Raw genomic sequence first — 23618 nt, forward strand, 5'->3', positions numbered from 1 at the left:
GCTCCGCCGACAGTGCCTCGACGCTTCCACTTCAAGCTTGACGCAGCTGTATATCATGTTGCAACAGCACAGGCCAAAACAGAGCGCTCTTTATCTACCGCAGATCTTCGTCTTCACTGAGCGCTAATACAGAGCGGCGAGAAATTGTTTAAAATCGTTCTCTGGTTTGCAAACGCTGTAACTCAGGCCGTAATATAGCATTCTTCGCAAAGCACGCATTTTTCGATGTGAATTAAAAAATAAAAAGGCCTCTCTGATTGCAGAAAGCGCTTGTCAACAGCAATAACAAAGAGGTGATGTGTGAGTAATAAATTTCGCAGTCCCGTTCACTTGAATTTCCTAGCCCCTATCGGGGCAGATTCCTTTTATTCACGTATATCTTTTTACACAGAGGAAATAAAAGGTCCCCGTCAGTCATATTCAGAGCCGATTGCTATGCTTATCTCATTGCTGACAATCTCCGTCTTGTGGTACCATAGGTTTGAATCGACTACAACTGGAAGGAAAGAAAGAAGACATTACAGTTTCGGCACATATACGACGTCGCTCTTGCGTCGATTACAGCGGCTACCACGAGTACAGATTGCAAAAATATTCATATAGGCAAGAAGGCACAAGAAAGACCAAAGCTGTAAATTGCATGCTTCAGTTTTACTGCCTTTGGGAAACTCCGCGTTTATGGTCAGCCGATTCGTGCATTCCAAAGCTGTTTACGCCATCCGAATGCCGAGCAGCGGCCGTTAATCCAAACACATATCCATACAAATGGTGGGTAGCAACCATTTGTCACATGGTGGTGATGCCCTTGACCGAATCTAGCAGATTTTCTCAGATGAAGCACGAAGCGCTCCCTCCTTTAAAGCAGGCCGCACGTGTGGATGGGAGCTAGAGCAGACGTAAGGAAAAACGCAGTGAGTACCGAATGCAAAGGTGACAGGACTCACATATTTCACCCGGATGCACGACTACTTGGAGCTCGTGGCATGTGGTATAACACTCAGGGACGGGCTTCAGGGTCCACAGTTTCTTCCCCTTAATCTGCGCTTGCCAAGAAGGCTTCCCGACATGATCAATCTTCGAGATGGAAAGGGTGATGGGAAGCGGGAGGAAGAGACAAAACCGCGACAAGGCGTACAAAGAAATGCGTCGAATGTACTGGCACCTACTTGCTCAATGCAGTGCAGGCAACCGAGCGCATGCTTGAGAAGAAGCATCTAAATATGCTACAAAGCGGGGATTTAACCCGGATCACACTGCACCGATTTAATTGCAGCTGCTTGCGTTCAGATTGAACCGTGTTGTTTGACAGCCAAAGCTTTTATGTCGTCAGGAGGTCCTTCAGCAAATTGAAAGCATAGATTCGGCTCGTTGCAGAAGTCAGTGTGTAACGAACATATAAGAGCAAATCGGCACTCGAATTATCAAAATTACTGAAGCAGTAAAATTCCACCTGACCATCACGTCCTCACAAAATACGAGACAACGAGACGAAACGCCAACTTTCAACTCTTTTTATTAGATAGATGAAACGTAAATATATAGCTTTGTCGTCACATGGGCAGACAGGTCACCGACAGATCAGGAACGGCATGATAAGGCATGCTCCAAGAATTCCTTCTCACCGTTATACAACGAGCTTGATGTGTCGCTTAAACACAAGTTGCCTTTCTTAGTAAACAACGCTTCTATCAACTCCTTAGCTGTAGTGTCTTCGCTTTTGCCCAAAACGCGTATACGTAAGTGGGGCATGGCTCACAATTCTGGGCAAAAGCAAAGACACTACAGCTAGGGAGTTGTTAGAAATTAACGTTGTTTATCAAAAAAAAAAAAAAAAAAAAAGAGACAACTTGAGCGTAAGCGCATGTGACGACAAAGCTATATATGTACTGAGTCTGGTGCGGACAAAAGTAAACGAAGCGCGCTATTTCTTTGTAAAATTCTTTTCACGTTCTATAAATAAAGCTGACAGTCATATTATGTGCAAATGGATAGTAGACACCAGTATGCTTTCACTCGTACAAATAATGTTTTCTTATCTCCGATACTGAAGGCGTGTCGAACGAAGAAGCGTGCTCCGTTTACTTATGTCCGCACTTGTACGTTTCATGCATGCAATAAAAACCAGTTGGAAGTCGTCGTCTTCCTAAGTTTCTTTTTTTTTTTTGCGCCATTACATTTATTCAATTATGACCTGAAATCAATAGACAGAACAGCAAGTGCTCTTTTTTTACTGGTTGCTGGTGCATGTGACACCAGCAATAAATCAACCTGTGACACCTGACTCTCGTATCAACACCAGGGGCGAATCAATGACGGAGCAGAAAGTGAATGAATACCCGACACTGCATACCGACAGAATCTTTCTAGAAGCGGCTTCAACCGAAGACGCGAAATGCACTCACATGGAGGTGGGCGCCATAGCCAGGACTGCCCATAAAGATCCAGTCCAGCGTAGACCCTTCCGAATGTGGAGGCAGGAAGTAAGGAGTTCGGTAGTGCGTACGGAGAATACTGGCTACACTTGGGTTGCAGTTGCTCCTGCAAGAGTACGGAGAATCGTCCGCACGTCTGTTATATGTAGGGCCCCTAAGCACCCAATGAACTCCTCGTCTCATGCATGGCAGGTCGTACTATAAAATGACTGAATGAGATGCGAGAACAAACGAATAGCAGACAAAGTGCTGCCAAAGCGCTTGCCTACAGCGCACATGCTCAACTGAACTTCGGCCTTGGCCTTACTCGAACACAGAATGACGGAAGCTGCATTTTTTAATAAAACTTAATACCGATAAACAGTGTCAAAGCTTCTGCTCACCTCTTTTCCACCCCGACTGATGTCATCAAACTGGATCGACTGCAAAAAAAATCTTGAGCCTTGCTATTTTTTCTGGAACCGAAATATTTACGTACTTATACTGCAGTGTTTTGAGATAAGTTCGATCCACGCGGCGGAACACTAATTCATGTCTGTCATAGAACGCAGCCTCATAACGTCGTTCAACTCTAAGATAAAACATCGCACCCCCTTGTCATGATACCCTGTTTGAAGCATAGGACGTTGACAGCAGCGTTGCCTAATAAAACCAATAATCATTTTTCACTGTGCACAACACTGAGGTTGTGACGACTGAAAAGAGATAGTTATGCGGCTTACAACAACGCTAGGCGAAAAGCGCCACCTCAGTAACTATGAGGAAGATAAATCATGGGCCTTTTTTCGCATGGCTCAGGGGACAGGAATTCGTAAGTTCCAATTTACTGCCAACGCATGTAAACAGGACAGCGCCTTGGTTCGCAGCTACTAGTTGCAAAAATATCCGCCACTTGAGTGTATGTACAGTGCTTTGAAATCTAACAGCGTTTGTCTGATACACCCGGAGCTCATAAAGTGAGCAAGTGAGAAACAAATACGACTTTCTTAAATCTCGAAAGAAAGCTCCACCGTGCGAAAAAAGAGAGTAGCTTGCTGAGGGCTGCAATACGCACGGGAACAACCGGCCCTTCTTTTTATACATTCTAGAGAGGAGGTAGCGAATAGACTAGATCCCTTTCGTGCGTCCGTATCTAGGTGTCTGCTCAACCTCATCATTCCTTGCACGTGGCTGAAATGGGAACTGAAGGCGTCGTCGGCGGACCGTGTCATGGCCAAGAAGGTGCCAATTCTTCAGTCGGCGTTCTGTACTTCGAAAGCATGTATACGAACAGCAGCGGGAAGGTGAGTGAATGTGTTCATGTAGCGGTGTCCGTGAGTGTTTGAAGTCATTTTCTTCTCGGCAGTTTTCTTACAGATGAACCTGGATATCGCCTACAAGCTCTGAAAAGCCGGCGTTTGCAAAACTAGATGTACGGATGCCAGCGGGAGTTTTGTGAACGAGGCAGCCTGAAAATTCCTAACTTCTTGGAAGTCTAGGCTAGTAGCCAAAGACCTGAAGAATGTGCTCTGCACTTCGCTGCGCGAGCTGCGCAGTGCACCCTTCACTCTCAGCCGCACATTGAAGCAGCGAGAAAGTTCAGTTTTTTTCGTGGGACCCAAGCTCAAAATGTATCTGTGCCCACTTGCATCTTTCTTTTCTTTTATCAGACATTACCAGTTCCTCGCGATGTAAATTTATTTTTGCGGAGCTTTGTCCGTCGAGGATCTTCTCAGGATCTTATATTTCACAGCAAACGTCGTTTAACGCTCAGCGCAGCCGTGACAGAAAGTAACATACACGCTGTTTATCTGGCATTAGAAAACGTGATAATTGAAACACAGAACCGAAAGCAGACAAAAAGTTATTTCAAACTATTTCATTTTTTATTTTTTTTTTTTCAAATGAATTGTAAATCAGACATTTTCGGTTCAACTAGCAACGCCGAGAGTTGCTAGTTGGAACGAGAGAGAGAGAGAGTCATGCAAGAGAGAGTCATGAAAGTGGCACGTGGCTAGGGAAATCTAGTGGAAGGGCGAAGGACGCTGTAATTTGTCGCCCAGCGGCATGCGCAAAACTTGTACTTGGCCATAGTTTTCTATACTTTCAAGGTCCGGTCACTCACTCCGGAGTGCCCGTACAATATTGTTATCTAATAGTTTTGGTTTGTAGTGACGCTTAGCGAAGCGCGCTAGAAACTAGGTGCTTGCTGGGATCCAATGAGGCGCCCGCATCGCAAGTATTTAAATACCTATACCTAAAAAGCCTTCACTCACAATGGAGGAAAAGAACTAGGAAACTATCTAGGAAGTATGCTAGTCACAAGGACGAACAAATAAAGAGCGTTAAGCAACAGATGAAAATCGTAGAAGGTAAAAATTGGATAAATTTTATGAAACTCAAAACAGAGTGTAGAACTATACCGCAAGTGGAAACTGCAGATCAGGAAGGAAGCTTTCTTTGATAACTCAACAAGCAGTGAGCTACTTTTTGAAGCTAGATCAAGGTGCCTTAGAACACGCAGCTACAAAAAGAAATTTAACCATGAAGATGACACATGTGCAATATGGGGTAAATCCATAGAAACAATTAACCATCTTATACTCGAATGTATCCATCCGGAAGTCGATTCAGGCGCAGTCACTCATCCAGAAGCCCTGGGGTTTAGAGATACCAATGGCCGGGTGAATGAACCTACGGTGGAAGCTAGGAAAAAACGATTGGAAGATTGATGGCTTAAAAGAAGAAAAGTGACATAATATTAGTAATGTAGAAACAAAGATTCAATAAATGGATTGATGGTATAGTTAACCAATCTAAAACAATAATTAAGATATAGGAAACAAAATGAGCATCATAGCAACTGCTACCCCCCTCCCGTTTCAAAGGAGACGCTCCTATATTACATACATACATACATACATACATACATACATACATACATACGTACATACATACATACATACATACATACATACATACATACATACATACATACATACATACATACATACATACATACATACATACATACATACATACATACATACATACATACATACATACATACATACATACATACATACATACATACATACATACATACATACATACATACACACACATACATACATACATACATACATACATACATACATACATACATACATACATACATACATACATACATACATACATACATACATACATACATACATACATACATACATACATACATACATACACCCGTCCGTCCATCCGTCCATCCGTTCATCCGTCCGTCCGTCCGTCCGTCCGTCCGTCCATCCATCCATCCATCCGTCCATCCATCCATCCATCCATCCATCCATCCATCCATCCATCCATCCATCCATCCATCCATCCATCCATCCATCCATCCATCCATCCATCCATCCATCCATCCATCCATCCATCCATCCATCCATCCGTCCGTCCGTCCGTCCCTGCTGCCCCTGAAGTCTCCTGCTTAGCCGTCCGTATTGCTGCTCGAGCAGGCAACGCGTGTCGTGTTACGAAATCAAGCAATTTGGACAGTAGGAAGCGGGACGACACCGGCTACTTTGTCACAATCTGCCTCACATATAAAGCGGAAGTTACGGGATCTCCCAGCTTCTCCGAGCATGCTTCGACATGACTCTACGGGGCAGCGACCGGCCAGCGCGTCCTTGACGATAGGCCGCAGCGCAACCAGCCGAGAATATAAAAGGCAGACCGCAGCACGCCCGCGGCAGTGCGCTCTGGGGTGATGTAGTCTCTCGAGCAACTCTCGTGGCCGCTCGCTCCAGGAAAGTGTTATTGTTTTCCACCGAACCCGCGATCAACTCCTCGTTTCTCCTCATCTTGTACGGCCGCCGCTACCGATCAACTCTGCGACTGCGACGTCTTGTCGAACAAGAAAGGATTCCTTTTTGCCACAAACTGTCATTTAATTGAATATTGTTTTCGCATTTGTTTAAACCTTGATCTGGCTTAGTATCTTACGCTGTGTTTTCTGTGTAAATTTTGCCCCTACTTATTATATCTGGAATACTTTCTTCGTTATCTTTATAGTCTTCTTTTATCGGAGTGTTTTGTTCATTGTCGATTTTTCCTCTTGTCATTTACCGAGTCGTCTTGTATCACTATCGTGTCGTGGAGTCTTCTTTTTGTTCAATTATTATGCAGTGTAATTTGAACTACTAGCTATAAATGTCCAATTGTTTTTAAGAAAGGGGACTCTCTTGAACTTATTCCTCAATCACACACCGACGAACGTACTTCATGGGTTGACCGGCCTAACTTTTAACTATGTTCTCAAACCTCATAGAGGGACGACGAGTAACTCTAAAAGGGATCCCGCGCCTCTGTTGACCGTAAATGCGGGGGTTTGTGACATACGTCCTTTGAATTAGGAGTTTAACTAAGTAAAATACGTGTACTGGAACGTAGAAGTGTCTTACTCGTGAAATTTCAGCGCGCGTGCTCTTTCTGCGCAAAGACGCCAACAGAATCGGTGGAAAGTATAGTTCCCTTAACAACGTTCTGCCGCTTGCAACGCACACTAGTGGCCGCTATCTCGTCGCAGCTCGGGCACTCCGAAACAAAACTATTTTTTCTCCTGCGCCGTGGACTCTAACGCGACGGGCGGCATAATTTGATTTCGGCGCCTATGACCGGGCATATATAATATAGGATGCCATGGCTTTGCAAAAGACATGTGCCAGAGTCATCGTAGCAAAGTAGGTGATAGGTAGTAAGCAACGACACGGTCATGAGCGGATGAAGATTATCATTAAAACAGATTGCAAATACAGCCCTCAAAGTTCGGCCTTCGTAGCGATTCACAAGAAAAAATAAAGAACGCAATATATTAGAAAGAAAATCCTTTCGAATTTAATTAAGAGTGCGAACAAAGTAGGCGAACGTAGGTCCTTTTTGATTATGGCATCTTAAATCGTAATGCAGCCCTATCACTTGCACGAAAAAAATGACTGAGTGGAATATACCACGCATGACGTCGTACAGCTGTAGAGCCTACCTGCGGTCTCATACCTGTATCGTGTCGATTTATTTTTTTTTTAATCTACATAAACTACAACCCCGCCAAGGCGGTTGCAGGAGTGGGGAAGAAAAGCCTAGCATAATCAACTATAAACAACAAAACCATACAGTATTGGGCGCGAGGACATACCGTGGCGCCAACTCCCGGCCTCGGCGGCCGCTTTTCGATGGAGGCGAAAAGCAAGGTGCCCATGCGCTGTGCGATGTCAGTGCGCGTTAAAGAACCCCAGGGGGTCGAAATTTCCGGAGTCCTCCACTACGGCGTCTCTCGTAGCCTGAGTCGCTTTTGGACGTTAAACCCCACAAACCAACCAACCAATCTCGGAAGCGCCCGCCTGACGATGTAAGTGGGATAACGGACGTCGAACTGCTGCTGTTGGATGCTTTCCTAGGCAGTTGAGTTGCGCGTTAGCGTTACTTTCTTTTATTTATTTAATATACACCTCGGTATGGGCCTGTATAAGCTTATTTTGAGGTATGAGACCCACTCATTGGCAAAAAAGCCCTTCACCGAATCAGAGTTATCGAAGTTGGCGAGCTTTACTGCTACGACGACGCGCGCAGGCTGCAGCATTTGTGCTCTTCTGAAAAAAAAAAAGAAAAAAAGAAAAGCAACTGAAGCTGCCACACAACCAGTCAGATGTAAGCAGTCAGTGCTCAGATAATGAGATTCCCGTGCAAGAGCAGAGGACTCTCAGTGGCCTGACAGATGCTGAGCGCCTTCGCATATCGCCGGCGGAAGCGGCACCGCTCGCCTGCTCCCTTGAACGTAGCAAACAAGTTTTACTGTGGGGATGACATGGATAAATTTCTTAGCAAGTGTGAAAACGTGCGTTCCACGCAGCGAATTCTTGCGCACTGTCTAACTGTTGGTTAGAGCTGATATTTGTTTTCCCCGCAAACAGCAGTTTTTCTTTTCATTTTTAGCGCATATCCCGATCAGCACATCACAACATGCATGCAATGCTTTATCTTTCATTTATTCAGGCTCCCTGTCATTTGAAATTACTACAGTACTGGAGACACTGCCCGAGACAACGCACCTTGAATACCGCTGTCCGAGGCGGCAGAATCTTCTCATTGACTTCAGTGAAACTTCCGTGTCAATGCATTCATTTAGAATAATTTGAGATCTTCTGGCCTTCGCACGACCCCTACTTTCTCTGGGAGGGTACTGCTCCGTGAAAAAGCCAGCATCTTTTCCATCCTTCCAGCAATAAGATCGTTAGATTCACAAGTGATAAGCGCGAATTAAAACATGCCCGCCGTTTCTTCTGCCGCTCATCGAACTTTTAGCGCCAACTTTATGGACGAAATCTCACTCGCTGAGATGTCTGCTGCACACATCATAAGTATGATCACTCGCTGATTTGCCCATTCAAATTTTGATTAGTGAAGGTTCTGTGAGCTTATGTTTCGGGTAGCAGATGGGAGCTCTCGCTTACGTCCGGGTACAGAGCAGTAACGGACCGTAGCAACAGCTTAAATAAACTTCAGCAGCCTCAGTAACGATGAAAGATCAAAAAGTGCAAGGCTGGCACTCTATACCAACCCAAGCTAAAAAATAAACGCGACTATTAGCTTTTAAAACGCACTAATTCAATCGAACGAATGCTTCAGCAGCAGAAAGAGGAGTCATGTGATCCCACTTGATCCCCTAGGTTGACACTAACGCCATTCGCTCCAGTGGTGACGCTTGCGCCCAGTAATGAGCCAACAACATAATTAGGAATTGGTGACAACGTTTCAAAGAAGAGGCCATATTTCTACGGTCAACCGAAACAAAGCGTAACAAGTAAACACCGTAATGAAGGTTTTCCTAAAGTGTAATTTTTTTTTTAAATTGAAAACAGCTTAGATAGGTTTGGTTTGGTTTGTGAGGTTTAACGTCCCAAAGCGACTCAGGCTATGAGAGACGTCGTAGTGGAGGACTCCGGAAATTTCGACCACCTGGGGTTCTTTTACTTGCACTGACTTCGCACAGCACATGGACGCCACTCCGTTTCGCCGTCATCGAAACGCAGCCGCCGAGGCCGGGATTCGATTCCGCTTCCTTGGGCACAGTAGTCGAGCGCCGTAACCGCTGCGCCACCCCGGCAGGACGAAAACACCGTAGATAACTGGGGCCCTATTTTCGACAATTCGGCATTTTGTTCAAATTGTGACGTACGCGTGACGTGTGCAGTAGGACGGTGCCAGGTTACGTAAGCACACAATCGGCTTACGCATTCTGAATAAAAAGAGAAATAAAGTGACAGAAAAAAGCGCGCTGTCGTCTGCGACAATATATTGGCGTCAAGTATGAAAAACGACGCCTTGCACGAACCTATACTCTACGGTGCATTCCGTGATTCGGAAGCCTCGGGTTGCAGTGAGGCGAGTGAAGTATGTTGTGGCGTTGCGAAATTAGTGTGTCATGACATACTTGCGGTCGAACATTCGGCATCAGCTACGCACGGAAAGGCTGCGCGAGTTTCAGCTGGAGAGCAAGAACGGCAATGGAATATTCGCAGTGGTGCAAAATGGGAGCGGAAAGTAGCATTGCTGTTCATAAGCGCCGATGAACTCTCACGTTCACTTATCAGCAGCTTTTAAATGCAGGAAATAAATGTTTAAGGACTCTGTCGTAAACTGAAGGAATCGACAGATTTCCACAGTAGCTCCAGTACTGACGAAGAGTTGCCGGCGCAGGCCGGCATTGTCCGCGTCTGAGGACAACGCTCGGGGTCTCAAAGTACCAATTACTGTTAGATACTGGCTGTGCTACCCACCTTTTTTGAAAAGCCGGGTTATGACCAGCTACCGCCAGGTCACCAGGTCTGCTTAAGTTGCTAACATATTGTGCCGGCATGAGTTGTTTAGAGCGCAGAAAGCAGCGCAGAGAGGGAGGGAGAGAGAGAGATGGAGGGAAACAGAGAGAGAAAGAGAGTCTTCCACACACACATGAAATGGAAGGCATACATTGGGCCTTACACCCAGTCGGTTAAATTTTCATGCGCTGACTTGCGAAAGGCTCTTGCGAAACGCAAAAGACAACCGAGAAAGAGAAAGAAACAGAAGAACGGAATAGCAGGAAGATTAATTAGGCGATACCCAGGCTACCGTACACGTGCAGAAAGGGATATACAGAGAAGGAAAGCGAAAGATGACTGAGGAAATGATTGTATGAAGCTAGGGCGGCGCCGCGCGTGAGTATTTCCTACTGTCGAAACGGTAAAATCCAAATCAATAAAGGGAGATTACTTTCTTGCTGTATTAAAAAATCAATCAACAGAAAAATGTCACTCAACTACATCATATGATTAGAGCGTACAGTCATAACGTGCTCCGGAGTACTTTTTTTATCTAAAATACAAGCAAATGGTGAGCCCGCATGCATATTAAATACATGATGGTTTGATGGGCGCTGTTTAACACAAAGACAAAGAGAAGAAAACATGGAACTGGCGCTTTTATTTCTCTTCTTTTCTTTGTCTCTGTGTTAAAGAGCGCCCACGAACCCATCATGAACAACCTACAGCTCGCCCAACTTTCCCTTCTGTTGCTCTCCGAAATGCCTCGTATCGCGAAGACCAACCGCTTGAGTTAGCGGGCTGCATTACTTCGCTTGGCAACGATGGTGCGGATCGATAATTTCTCTATGAGAGCAAAGCATTTGCAACGGAAGGGTGTAGGTACGACCCTCGGGCGGCTGTAAATCTGCGTCTTCATTATTAATCCTCTAAAAGATGACGCAGCTGAAAAATTTCCTTATAACGTTGTTTCAGTGCTTTATACAATTACAACAACATGTGCCAGTTCATTTCACCACCCACCAAACTGTCTACCAAACTGCGGTGCGCTAACAGCCGCCTGCACTGCACGTCGAAATCGCCATGTTTTGTACGCGGCCGCCTAAGGTAGTTCCAAATGCGGCGCCCAACTTTGCTCATTTACAGCAATGCAGACCATCCTTTACGTAATGAAACGTCACTTTGACGTCATCATTAAATGTTTATGCATGACGTATTTCCCGCCATACAACGTCAGCCAATCAGATTTCAGGAGTCGGCTCTTGACCGTGGGCAGTTCATTTCAGCCCATTCGTAACACAAGCATAAGTACTTCCCTTTCTATTATATATACCTCTGTTTTCCCTCCACAATTACTTATAAATACTATAAAAACATCCTAAATACCACTGCTAAAAATCTGTTTTCACGCTCACGCCATTTTTACGTGACCGCAAAAAGCCATTTCGACGCACCGAAATTTCGCGCCACAAATTTGAAACACGTGACTGTTCTGAGAATCAATCAGAGAAAACAAATGGCCATGTGTGTCGAGAATAGGGCCCCTGGACAGATGATTCCAGCGCTCAATAACACAAGAAAAGACGCTAAATTTGAAGGTGCCTGTGCATGCGTAAATAGGCGACACAGTCGAGGGATGATAGTACCTCGTAGATGGAGGCTTAGAAAATTTCAGGTATGCAGTCAATAGTGAAAAGCAGGGTGAATGAAAAATATCGTGATAATGCGCTAAATACTGATTGTCGCGACGGGTACATGAAAGTAAATGCAGTAGAAAGACTCGATGACGGTGAAAAATTCCTATCACGTACACTATCCACAAATATAATAAACTTATTAACTGGATGGATGGATGGAATATAGGAGCGTCCCCTTTGAAACGGGGTGGTAGCAGTAGCTATCATGCTCATTTTTCTCCATATATCTTAATTATTGATTTAGAATGGTTAACTAAACCATCATTCTATTTATTAAATTTTTGTTCCTACATTACTAACATTATGTCACTTCTCTGCTTTTAAGCCACCAACCTTCCAGTCGTTTTTGCTAGTTTCCACCGCCGGTTTATTCACCCGGCCACTGGTATCTCTAAACCCCAGAGCTTCAGGAACAGTGATTGCACCTGCATCAACTTCCGGATGGATACCATTACATGCGAGTATAATATGGTCAATTGTTTCACTGGAGTTTCCACATACAGCACATGCGTCATCTCCATTGTTAAATTTCTTTTTGTAGCTGCGTGTTCTAAGGCACCCTGATCTAGCTTCAAAAAGTAGGGCACTGCCTCTTGAGTTATCAATGAAATCTTCCTTCCTGATCTGCATTTTCCACTTACGGTATAATTCCGCACTCTGTTTCTTTTCCATCGAACTAATGAACTAATTCAGAGCTTTACCAGCATGACATCATTGGCCTGCCAAAGCTGCAGTGGGCTTGAAGGGCGGGCCGACAGGCAGCGTTAACAAACTATAATATCTGAAAACCACAGTATACATTGAAATAACTTAAGCAGGAACATGGAAGAAAAGAACTGACAGCAATGAAGAAAAAAAAAATAACAAGCCACGTAACCTCAGCTAAAATAAAATATTAAGTACCACTTCTAGTTCACTGTAACGAAGGCAAGAAAAAACCGATTTTCGACAGCAGTAACAATTCAAAATGAAAAAAAAAAAAATGGAACATGATATATTCACATATCAGCAGAGTACGGGACAACAAAACAAACATTCTTCGTGCTTAACTCACTTAGCCTAGCTTTACATCTATGCAGTTATGTAGGACAAAGATGAACTTTTAAAAAGATCGGAAACTAAAGTATTAAAAGTTAATACGACAAGGGATTTGTTTTAATTTAAACTTTGTTTTTACGCGGAAGGCACTTGGTGGCAGTTGATTGAGGCAAGATGGTATGCAGAAACTGCGAGTGCGCTGGCCTTATCTGGTGGAGTTGCGAGGCAACCGGTAACGGTATTTGTGCCGGAGACAACGTGAATGAGCAAATTCCCCTTTATACTTGTGTGACCAGAAATATCTGAGGATAACCGTTTCTGTAAGTAGGGAGCCAAAATTTAAGCACCTTAAGCCCTTGAAAAGGTCAGTTCTGGCAGGTAATCCTAAATCATAGCTAATAATTTTCAAAATATTTCGAACGATATAATTTATTCTATTTTCCTATCGAAACGAGCAGTAACCAAACTCCGTGATTCCATAACGGAATATGCTATAACCCAAGGCATGTAAAATCATTTTACGAATGGACAGTGACATGTAATATCTAATATTGTATCTAATATCTAATATATCCTACAGATTTCCTCTGAACCTATTCAAACTTATTTCTGTCGCTCTACCTGTAAGAATTCCTAATTATCTACTCCTGCTCTAATAGTGGACAGATTATACTTTTGAAAGTTACCAATTTAGTTTTTTGGAGGCCAACAGAAAGAGAACGGTTCAGGTACCCCAACCTTCTCGCTGCATTGTTACATACTGCTTAATGTGTTTTGGCCAATACAAATTAAAAAAAAAAGTTCCTGAAGAAAGAGTAACCTCTCGGGCTACAAAAAGGACTGCAAGTCCTCCCTTTGCACATAAAGGACCGTGAAGTGCAGCAAAACACCGTTTAAGTGCATCATTGTTACAGATTAAACAAGTTAAACAAGGGAAAAGTTTGCCAGACCGCAGCTGCTTACCAACCAATATACCATGGAAGCTGAGATCGTTCTACCGTCATGTTGAAAACTTCTTCCAGACTCTTGAACTCTGTCTTGTAAGGAAAAAACTGACAGGCACTCCTAGACGCCCTCGACGCCGTGTTCTGGTAGACGTCTTTGAAAAAGTGCAGCGAAAAGGACTCAAGTGCGGTCCAATTGGACGCTCCATCGGTGACGACGACTGGCACGCCACTGTAGGCATGCCTGAAAGAGAACAATATTCGTTTGATTGAGAGGTTCTCAGAACTAGATTAAAGAAAACAGCAAATAGTTGAACTCAGCTTTTAAAAGTCAGACGCCATGTAGCTGTGAAACATGGCTACCATAAATCACATTGACAGTCAGGCGACTGTATTGTTGACAATGACATGGGCACGAAGCACATGCTTGGAAATCAATAGACATATTGTTAGCTCACGTAGCAGAGATTGTTTTCTTTGTTTTTGTTTTTTTGCTGGTGGATACCTGTGAACAGCCCATTACGAAACTGCCGAATGTGCCATTGTTCTTTTTTTATATGTTTCTGCTCCATCTTTGCGCCCACAGCTGTGACTTACTTCGCTTTTGGCAATATGGTCAGATATATTATTTCCTATAGTTGTGCTGCTCAAAGTCATAAGTATAGTGACGAAATTCACAGCCGAAACAGTAAGAAGGTAATTTAGAAATGAAGGCAGACTGGTCTTCCTGAACTATAAATATCTAGTCTGGCATCGCACCCTAAATATACTACTCGCAGTAAATCGGTGCGATCGGCCAATCGATTGTACCTGTCACTAGGCTTTTCACAGCAAATAGAGATGGTGGAACAATTAGAGCGATGATGAGCATAATAGATGACGATAGACCTCTGTAAATCAGGTGGTATGTCGTGCTGAGGAAGCTCATCGCCGGGGCCGCCGGCGCACATTTTCCTCACAGCTCCACTCCAAAGAACGCTATGACAAGCGCCGCGTTGAGGCCACATATGCGCCCGGAGATTTCGTGTGGCTTTGGACACATTTACGGAACAGGGACTTGTACCAGAAGTTTTTGTTTAAGTACACTGGCCCCTTCGTCCTGGTCACTAGGTTAAGCGAAGCAAACTATGTGAACGCCAAAGTTACCGCTTACAATCACCGCTCCCGCACCACCCACGTAGCCCATGTGGCCCGTCTAGAGCGCTGTGTCCGTCGTCCAACCTGACTTGCTCGAGGACGAGCTTCATCTGCAACAGGAGAAATTGTCACGCGCGGCGCAACGACTGGTGCGAATGAAGTAAAAGGGACTGTAGTTAGAAGAGGAGGCTGAGGAAGTGCGAAGAACGTTGGCCTGGCTACCTGCCCGGCCTCGAGTTCGTCCACCATCATCTTTGAATAAACCCATCCAATCCGTAACAATATTATATATGTCAGGTGACGCGCAGGCTTACATGCGCAAAACTAAAAGCGCAAGGCCATGTCGTCTTTTCTCCGTTTTATGATACAAGCAACATTGGTTTCCTCTTCTTCCTTCATTTATTTCTTAGGGCCCAACTGTTCGCCCATGAGGCTAAATATAAGTACATCTGCACACAATAAGAAAAGCGGCAGCCAAACAGGAGAATTTAGTTGGCGTGGTAAGGACAGCTACGTCTCCGATGATGGTATCAAGCAAGCGCGGACGCTCTCAAGCTGTGCGCAAACGTTGGCTTCAGCTAAAATGGACGCCGTGTTTGCTGGAGCCCTTCCGCATTCCAATCTATTATTAGGCACTTAGGAAGGCTCACGGTTTCCATGACAACACAAAAAGGTCACACGCCGTCTGACCATCCAGCGCAAAAAAGCGCCGGCCTAATGCCTGTGTTCGAGTATGTGTTCCCTTTTAAAATTTTCGCAGTCTACAATAGAAAAACAACCGAACTTTCCCATGTACAAAACAGTCATCAGATGCTTCTAGCTGGCTCGAGCGAGAGACAACAGATAGACCGAGAAACAAACAGTCATATACTGTTGCTCTCCATTACCGGTTGAAACGTTTTTGAAAAATGATATTTGCAGATGTTTTGATGCACTTTAAGTTTGCAGTGCTCTGAGCTAAGTGTGGAGAAAAGAGAACATTCTGTGAAGGATAGTGCTTCAAATAAAAAAAGAAACAGTTTACTTTAACACAAGCGGCATCATTTTGGCTGGGGAGAAAATAAGGTATTCATAGCGAAAGCATGCACCTACAACGCGAAGCTATATCTCCGCATTCAAGGCCAAGGTAAGGAAAAAGAAAGAAGAAAGGAACTAGAGCACTGGTACGATATCATCATGCTGAAAAAGCTTACAGTTTTCATAAGAACAAGAAAAAAGAAACAGTACGCAAAGAGAATTTCACATCGCTTGCTCGTGAGCACTTCGTGTGCATATCTGGGCATTTTTTTTTTTGTAGAAAAAATGCTACTACATTTTTTTTGTGCGTGTTTTAACAAATTAAAACATTTGTTCAAAAATTGTTCAAAAAATTTGAACACGTAGAATCATACTTCGCTGTAGCTGTTCAATTCCAGAATATATAATAATGATATTAATAATTGGTTTCCAGCAAAGGAAAGAGGCAGTAGCTAGCTGTGTCAAAGTGGACATCCAGGCCTCTCCGTAAGAGTAGAGATAAAGACGAGGAAGAAAGGAAGTACAGAGAAATAGGCGCCGTAGCAGATGACTGCAGGATAGTTTTGAGCAGGTAGATGCTTGGGTAAGTTGGTTACGCATTATCGTTGCAGCGCAGAAGACGAGGGCGAGAGGAGACACGCACAGCGCTGAATTTCGACCACCTGGGGTTCTTTAACGTGCACCAACATCGTACAACCGTGACACAGGCATACTGTGCATGCTCTCGGCATAAATTAATAAAAGTTATTTTGATCAGAAGTACTCAGGACTGTCAGCGAAATCAATATTTGCTAGTGAGACATCATAGGCGTCATAGAAGGTATGAATTTTCCTGTTTGACTCTGCAAGCCAAACACAATGTTTCGCAAGTCGTGAATCTATTCGTCGAAGTTGTTTCGCAGCTAAACAGGCCCAGTGCCAGACACAGGCTAAGACGACACGTCCGTACTATTTTCACCGATTGCAACAGTGTTCGGTGGATGGGATTGAACCCGTTCATAAAAGTTTGCCGTAGGTTTGAACCCATATTGCTAAAAAAGTCGGAGGCAATAGCTGTCGCATGAGGCATAATTAGACGTGGCTTTGGTCTTTGTTCCCGACACCAGGGCCATACAACCCGGGAATGAAAGAGGGGTCTTTAAAACTCCATCTGAGAACCCCTCTCCGCCTATGGAGATGGGCACCCATTCCATTTACTTTCTTTTTATTTTCATGGGATGAATGGATTGAACAGGGCCTCCATTGACACTAGTGCTGGAAATACTAGTGGCGGTCAAAGTGGCATCACTCTCTCTGCTTAAGGACTCTCTTCGTTCTCCGCGTAGCCTATATATGTGTCGTAAGTGATCCGACTGCTTCTTCCGTTCGCCATCCATTTCTTCGCCAAGCGGAATTGCAGTGACGCGCACGCCAAGCTGAGCGTGCAGATTGATGCTCGAAGACGTTTTCCAGCAGTCCCACTAGGGCTATGCTTGCCAAAACTCGAAAAGGGCTTTGTTGTGCGCCTAATTTTTGCGCGCAGTTCGAAACTCGCGCACTTTTAACCATTACTGAGCAACGCCGACACAGTGAATGACTGTATTTCGGTATTTTGGAAACTTGGTTGCCTGTTTTTCCAGTCTCTGTTTCTTTGGGCATTTTCAAGTCAGTAAAAAATGCCTGCATGAATCTCAGTTTTCTATGCGGTCCCCTGTGCATAAGGACTGTGCGGAGTTGTCTTTCGGACTTGCTCATGTATTTATCAAAGCTGTGTACGCAGTGATTGAGCATCTGATGAACCGTTTCCGATTAGTTATTGAAAGCTCTCATCCATTCCGGTATTCCGAAGCAAGCAGATATCATGGACGTGAAGGAAGCATTGCAATCATGAAAGTGAAGACTATCATCCAATTCTTTTAGTTATTTATGCCTGCGGTGGGCATTCTAAGAGGTCGAAATGCAAAGAGAATTTTTCAATATACTCATACTGTCCCTTTCTTATATAGTCACGACGTGCGTAGTGATAACCTGAGTGCCGTTTTTACGCAGATGTTAAGCTGTACGTAACCTTCGCCCTGGCTCTGTTAGTTTGACACTCGTGTGTACTACAATTTCCTGATTTCAAGATTTTGATTCTGCGGCACCAAAAACAGGAAGTGTGTACCAGCTAGCACAGTTATCCATGCTTTTACCGTTCATTTCCTGACACATTAATTAGTTGGGAGCAGTCAGCTTCAGCGGCCTCTCTCGCTTAACCTTGGCTTTCTCTTGTCCGACTTCTTGTCACCTTGTAATTTTTTAAAGCTTTTGTCGAATTAATAGCTGAACACATCAGGTACACCACTTTAATCAATGAAAGTTTGAACATTTTTTTGCATTCTTTGGAAGCGGTTCAACTCCAAACCTTTGTGGTTTTCTATCACAAAATGAAGTCCTAAAGTAAAATGACAGTAGTACTTACTTTGACTCGAAGTCGAGATGGCTCAAAGAAGATCTTCTCGACACTCTCGTGAGGTCCTTGCAAATTTCGCAATCAACAGGGGGCATCATGCCATTCTGAAGCCTGGCCGGCATGTCCACAACACACGGCTCAGTTTCCAGTTTTTCTCTCTCAATGAGTAATGAGACCCAACCTTTCTGATTGTGGAGGCCAAAGTTCCACCACTGAAAGATCACCGCGAGCAAGAGCAAAGCGGAGAGGAGCCTTATGTAGCGGCAAGGAGGTCTCGCGCGTCCAACGAGGCTAACGAGTTGAGCAAAGAACCTAGCCAAGCGACACTTGGTTGTGCCAATGTTCTGCAGCCTTTTAACGCCAGTTAATTCGGACAATTCTTTTGGAGACAGCCCTAATTGCAAGGCCATATCATGCAGCTCTGAGAACCTCGCCTCGTAATCTAGTAGCTTCTTCGGAGCGATAGAAGCCATCTTTTTCACAGTTTTTTTCTGCGGCTGCATTGCGACGTGGAGACTTCTGCGCGTTAGCTCACTGGTTGGCGGTACCTAAAAAAAGAAGAGAATAGAGTCAGAGAAAGAAAAACCTCAGCTGCTTTCGCTTTCCTTTTGCCTGTCACCCTGGGTTTGCGCTGAGTTACGTGCTACAGCCTTGGAGTTAATTTTGTTTTTGTCCTTGAAAGGAAAGTAACCGAATTCTTTTGCCGTCAAAAGTGGATTTTCTGGACAATTTCTGCACAAACGTTAACTGTGGGAATGAAATAAAGCCCCAAAAGGATTGCTTTAGACACCTTCTTACGCAAGGAGAGCAGCCCGTAGTGACGCAGACCGCTTTTCGCTAATGGAGATTTCTCTTCACTCACCGAGTGGACGTCGAACTTTACGCCTGAACTCCCTGGTGTTGCCCGCCAAAACACCTTTGTCTAGAGAGCGGTTAAAGCCTTAAATTGAACCGGACCTACCAGACTAAAAGCCGCTTTTGCTAAGAAGGGATAGACAGTGGCGGCGGGACGATTCAGCGCGCTGACGGACGAAGTTCCCCGGGAGTCGGAGTAGAAAGAGCAGCTCAAAACCAGCGCCCACTTGTGCGCATGCTCTGACCGCTTGGACGTCACCGAATGGAGTAGAGCACACGCGTCTTGTGCGACTCCGTGAGTCGAGAGCACGCGGTCGTCTTAGTGCAACGATGCGGCCCTGAGGGAGGAGATTACAGCAGCTGAGGGGATTTGTTATCTCCCCACCGCAGGAGGAACAAACAAACGTTATAGTCTTACGGTTCGCGGACATCGAGCCATACTTCGTAGAAACAGACCAGACGTTGCAGAATTGAAACACCATGGCACCAATGAAGAAATAAAACTTTCCTACGAGCTAGTTGGTACATGATACTTAAGAAGTGATGTGCGCTTAAAATACGATCACAGGAAAGGATAAGAAAGGGGGGATCAAGGATAGGACAGAAGCGCCTGCTTCCAACTGTAATACCAGAAAATGGATTGATACAGGCGCGCTTATATATCCGCTAATACCGGGCAGAAGGCTACATGTCAGTGCGTGAAAGGAAGGAAAGGCTGCTAAACATTTGTAGTAAGGAGGGTTTTGCGTTTAGTCGCTTCCAAAGTAATTTTAATGCCCACTTGTAAAATGGTGTTCGCTTGGTCATTAGACTTCCAAATCTGTAATTATCGCAACGGCGACCGAGCAATGGATCCCGTTCCTTCTTATTCCATCCAATTTGAATAATTTAGCCATTAACAATTGGCTCAACAACATCAGCGCTTACTGCAGCCTCCGGCCGTTTTGTGATGACATTACTGCACAATGGAAATAACTCTAGGGAGCAAAATAGAATGTCTGTAATAATTATATTTTCAGAAAAGAGAAAGAGAAATACTCTTGAATGATCGTGGTGCAACAATGATTGCGATGATAATGATAGCTCATAAGATGGCGAATAGGCCGACGGAAGAGGGAAATGTGTTTCGCTAATTGTATACGCTCCCGCAAAATATGACCTTACTTGGCTCTCCTTAAAAGTGAGTAAATACAATTCCATTTGACGCTGCTGCACTATGGACCATTAAGATGGGAGTGAGGCAATCCACCATACAAACTTTTCGAAAAAGCCATCTGTTCAACAAACAGTGGTATGCTTGATGCAGCACCAAGCACACCACTGGTGTAGCACCAATGGGGCTACGAGTAATGTACTTCGTACAAAACTATTTCCACTGCCTTTTTTCCCTCCCTGTTGATGATTGAAATTTAACAATATTGACTCGCGCACTTGCATCCAATGCAGAGATGGCAACTTGCGGCTCCACGTATTTGAAGGTTCGGAAAGTTGCAGCCGACCACAGACTCCAATTCCTCGTCATAGTTCATCTGGACACACTCGAGCACTAAAGCATATATGCCGGATTGCGTTTCGTTGACCGAAAAAGTGGTACATATTTAACTGAAATGGAATGGGTGTCTGGCCAGCCTATACGACTCATTTGTCCGGGAAAAAAGTGCTGCGTGTTTAAAAAGCTTGCATAATACGAGATACTCGCTGCTGTCTGAACTAGTGAAGACGAAAAAACTGAGGTGCACTGGGCATCTGACCTAATGGATGGGGTTTATCTTCATTCATTAATTTCTACTGATGTCTGCCTGTGCATAATGTTTATAGAAGAATTATTGTGATTTTAAGTTTCGACTGTTCTCGTCGCCTGCCTCTTGCAAATTATTACCATAGCCCTGACGACTAGGCTTTTGCTATTGGTCTATGCGTACAGCAAAAAAGAGCAAACTATGAAAACGTATGCAATAATAATAAAAAAAAGAAAACGTGGTGCCTAGATTTTTGCAGAAAGCACATCTGTCGCAAAAACCCTGTAAATTTTATTAGTATCAAGGTCACTGATATGCGAAATTACGACGGTGCAGTGCCCCTTCATTGACTGGGCCCTTAAGAGACGCACTACTGACTAAGTTGGCATCAGCGAAGAAAAGAAAAAAAGATCTGGACGTTTTTATTTTAGTTTTCGTCAGTGCCCGAGCAGCGCACTCACAAGAATTGAGGTTTAAACCTAATTTCCCCTTTCAACCGGTAAATAACTGGCGGTGTCGAGAGCACGGAAGCCACAGACAAATTACATATTTATTGTACTGCGCCCAAATATTTTCAGACGAAGGCGACAATAAACGGTCGAATTATTCGTAATCGATGTTTCGATGCGTCTAATACTCCATTCTGAATCGCTTTATATAGGTGTATGTCCGGTAACTATTTGCGTAATTAAAAATGTCTAATTTGTGTTCCGCAAGTGAAACACAGGACTGCTTTGTCACCGTCCGCATTGCTCGGCAAACCGAGTCACACCGGCCATCACCGCATAATGTATCCGCATCCTGCGATAAAAGTAAACGTCGATTTCAGATCACTGTAGCCAAAAATACCTGCGATGACCGTTTGTATTCGCCGAAACTTGTTGACTCTCTATCCACAATCGTCGAAATTACGCTCGCAAATCCTGCGAGGTCGCTAGGACTATACTCGCCGCAGAGGAGGACGAGCATCTATTGATATTTAAGAATCTGGCTAAAGGTACACCGCTGGCAGTGCTGACGTATATGAACATATCAAATATGTATCCGTTCCTCTGTTTAATTTCAACAACTACATGTCAGACGGAAGTGCCGCTATGCAAGCCGTCGACCAGTCGCTTTCCTGCCGATATCCGAGGTCCGGACAGACGATTATCCGTCGAACTGTTTTGTCGGCGTCGCTGGCTAAAAATTTGCCACATACAAGACAATACGCGGTCCTTGGTCGAGCTGGCGTCGTCGTAGGTCTAGTGCGGCAGACCAATGAGTCAACGATGGGATCCACCGACCATCTTGACGACCGCCAACGCCGGCGTCCCGTCTGCCTAGTGTGAACAGGCCGTAATGAGTATGTGTAAAACTAGAAAGGTACTAATTACAGCAGTAGGTATTAAGCGTGTAACAAAGTGCATGATGGTGGAAGGTGAGCACACGCGAACGAGGATCTGCTATAGGAATCGCTAACAGCAGCTATTAACACTTTTGATCTTAGAGGCAGCGCTTAAGTGCCCTCAAAATGTTACTTTTCGTAGCCTGCTGCGCATTCCAGTAAGGCGGGATTGATGTTAAGACGCCGGTAGTAGTCCGAAACGGAGTGGTGTTCTCCTATTTTGCTCATAATCTGCCGGGCAGCCACCTTTCTCGTAAGCGTTAATCTCCAGCCGCTCAGATTAACATCTTCACTACAATCTTGCCCCCGCGGGAAAAGAGGTGCTACCCTGACAACTCACGGCAACGAAAGGATAGCCGTGTTATAATACGGCTTCATGTGGTTGAAGTGGACGATTTCACGTCCGCGGCGGCGAAGTTCTCTCGACAGGGTTAACGGTTCAATGAGATAGTTGTCTGGTGAAATGTGTTGCATCACATGTTGTGGTCCGTGGTATTTGGCAACCAATTTACTGGACGGGCCTGCTGGAGTCGAATGTACTCAGAGCCACACGTGAGCACCGGGAAGGAAGGTGTGGCAGTATGTCTGTTATCGGTCAGAGCTTTGTTGTGGCACTGCTCTTCCAACATCAGCGAACGAGCCAGCTGGCAGAATTTTACAGCGTGTCCGGCAGCTGCCGAAATCGAGGTGCACTTCGGTATGTCAAGACAATAGGGCAGGGGGGGGGGGGGGGGGGGGGGAGGTCGAGCGGAAACGAAGGTTTGCGGCTATACAGTAGAAATAACGGAGAGAATTCAGTGGTTACTTGAACAGAGGTGTTCTAAGCTAAGTATATGTAAAATATGATAGGATCTGGTCCCGATCCGAGGGGTGAGAGGTGATGTACATTGGCAGTACATCACCCAGTGTGCGACTGAAGCACTCAGTGAGCCCATTGGTTTGAGGGTGGTAAGTGATGCTGGTCCGGTTGACTGTTTGGCGCTTCAACAATTTCAGATAAGAAGAATTTGGCACTATTTCGCTTAGACGTTATTGAGGAGCGCCGGGTCATGAAATGAAGTGATGAAGAAAATGACACAATATCGGTTGATGTGGCAGTCGGAAGTGCT

The 23618-nt window shown here is 44.6% G+C and overlaps 1 protein-coding gene across 1 annotated transcript; it reads right to left on the reverse strand.

Annotated features, from left to right (window-relative positions):
* Positions 1–335: 335 nt before the first annotated feature.
* Positions 336–14181, reverse strand: LOC146203974 (uncharacterized). The gene is made up of 4 exons (XM_084586073.1): positions 13963–14181; positions 2403–2538; positions 945–1074; positions 336–496 (listed from the first exon to the last, which is right to left on the reverse strand). Exons 1-4 carry the CDS (start codon positions 14001–14003, stop codon positions 411–413), a joined length of 393 nt encoding a protein of 130 aa, XP_084442199.1. The 5' UTR covers positions 14004–14181; the 3' UTR covers positions 336–410.
* Between the last annotated feature and the right edge of the window lie 9437 nt (positions 14182–23618).

Source organism: Amblyomma maculatum, chromosome 1 (genome assembly GCF_055883805.1).
Source record: "Amblyomma maculatum isolate TAMU_Amacu chromosome 1, ASM5588380v1, whole genome shotgun sequence".
Classification (NCBI taxonomy): domain Eukaryota; kingdom Metazoa; phylum Arthropoda; class Arachnida; order Ixodida; family Ixodidae; genus Amblyomma; species Amblyomma maculatum.

Excerpts from the sequence above, each read along its gene's own strand:
- LOC146203974 (XM_084586073.1), bottom strand. The coding sequence starts at position 14,003 with ATGACGGTAGAACGATCTCAGCTTCCATGGTATATTGGTTG. Across the intron at positions 1,075-2,402 it reads GCTATGGCGCCCACCTCCAT|ATTGATCATGTCGGGAAGCC; the intron begins GTGAGTGCATTT and ends TCCATCTCGAAG. Across the intron at positions 497-944 it reads CGTGCATCCGGGTGAAATAT|TTGTAGTCGATTCAAACCTA; the intron begins GTGAGTCCTGTC and ends CTTTCCTTCCAG.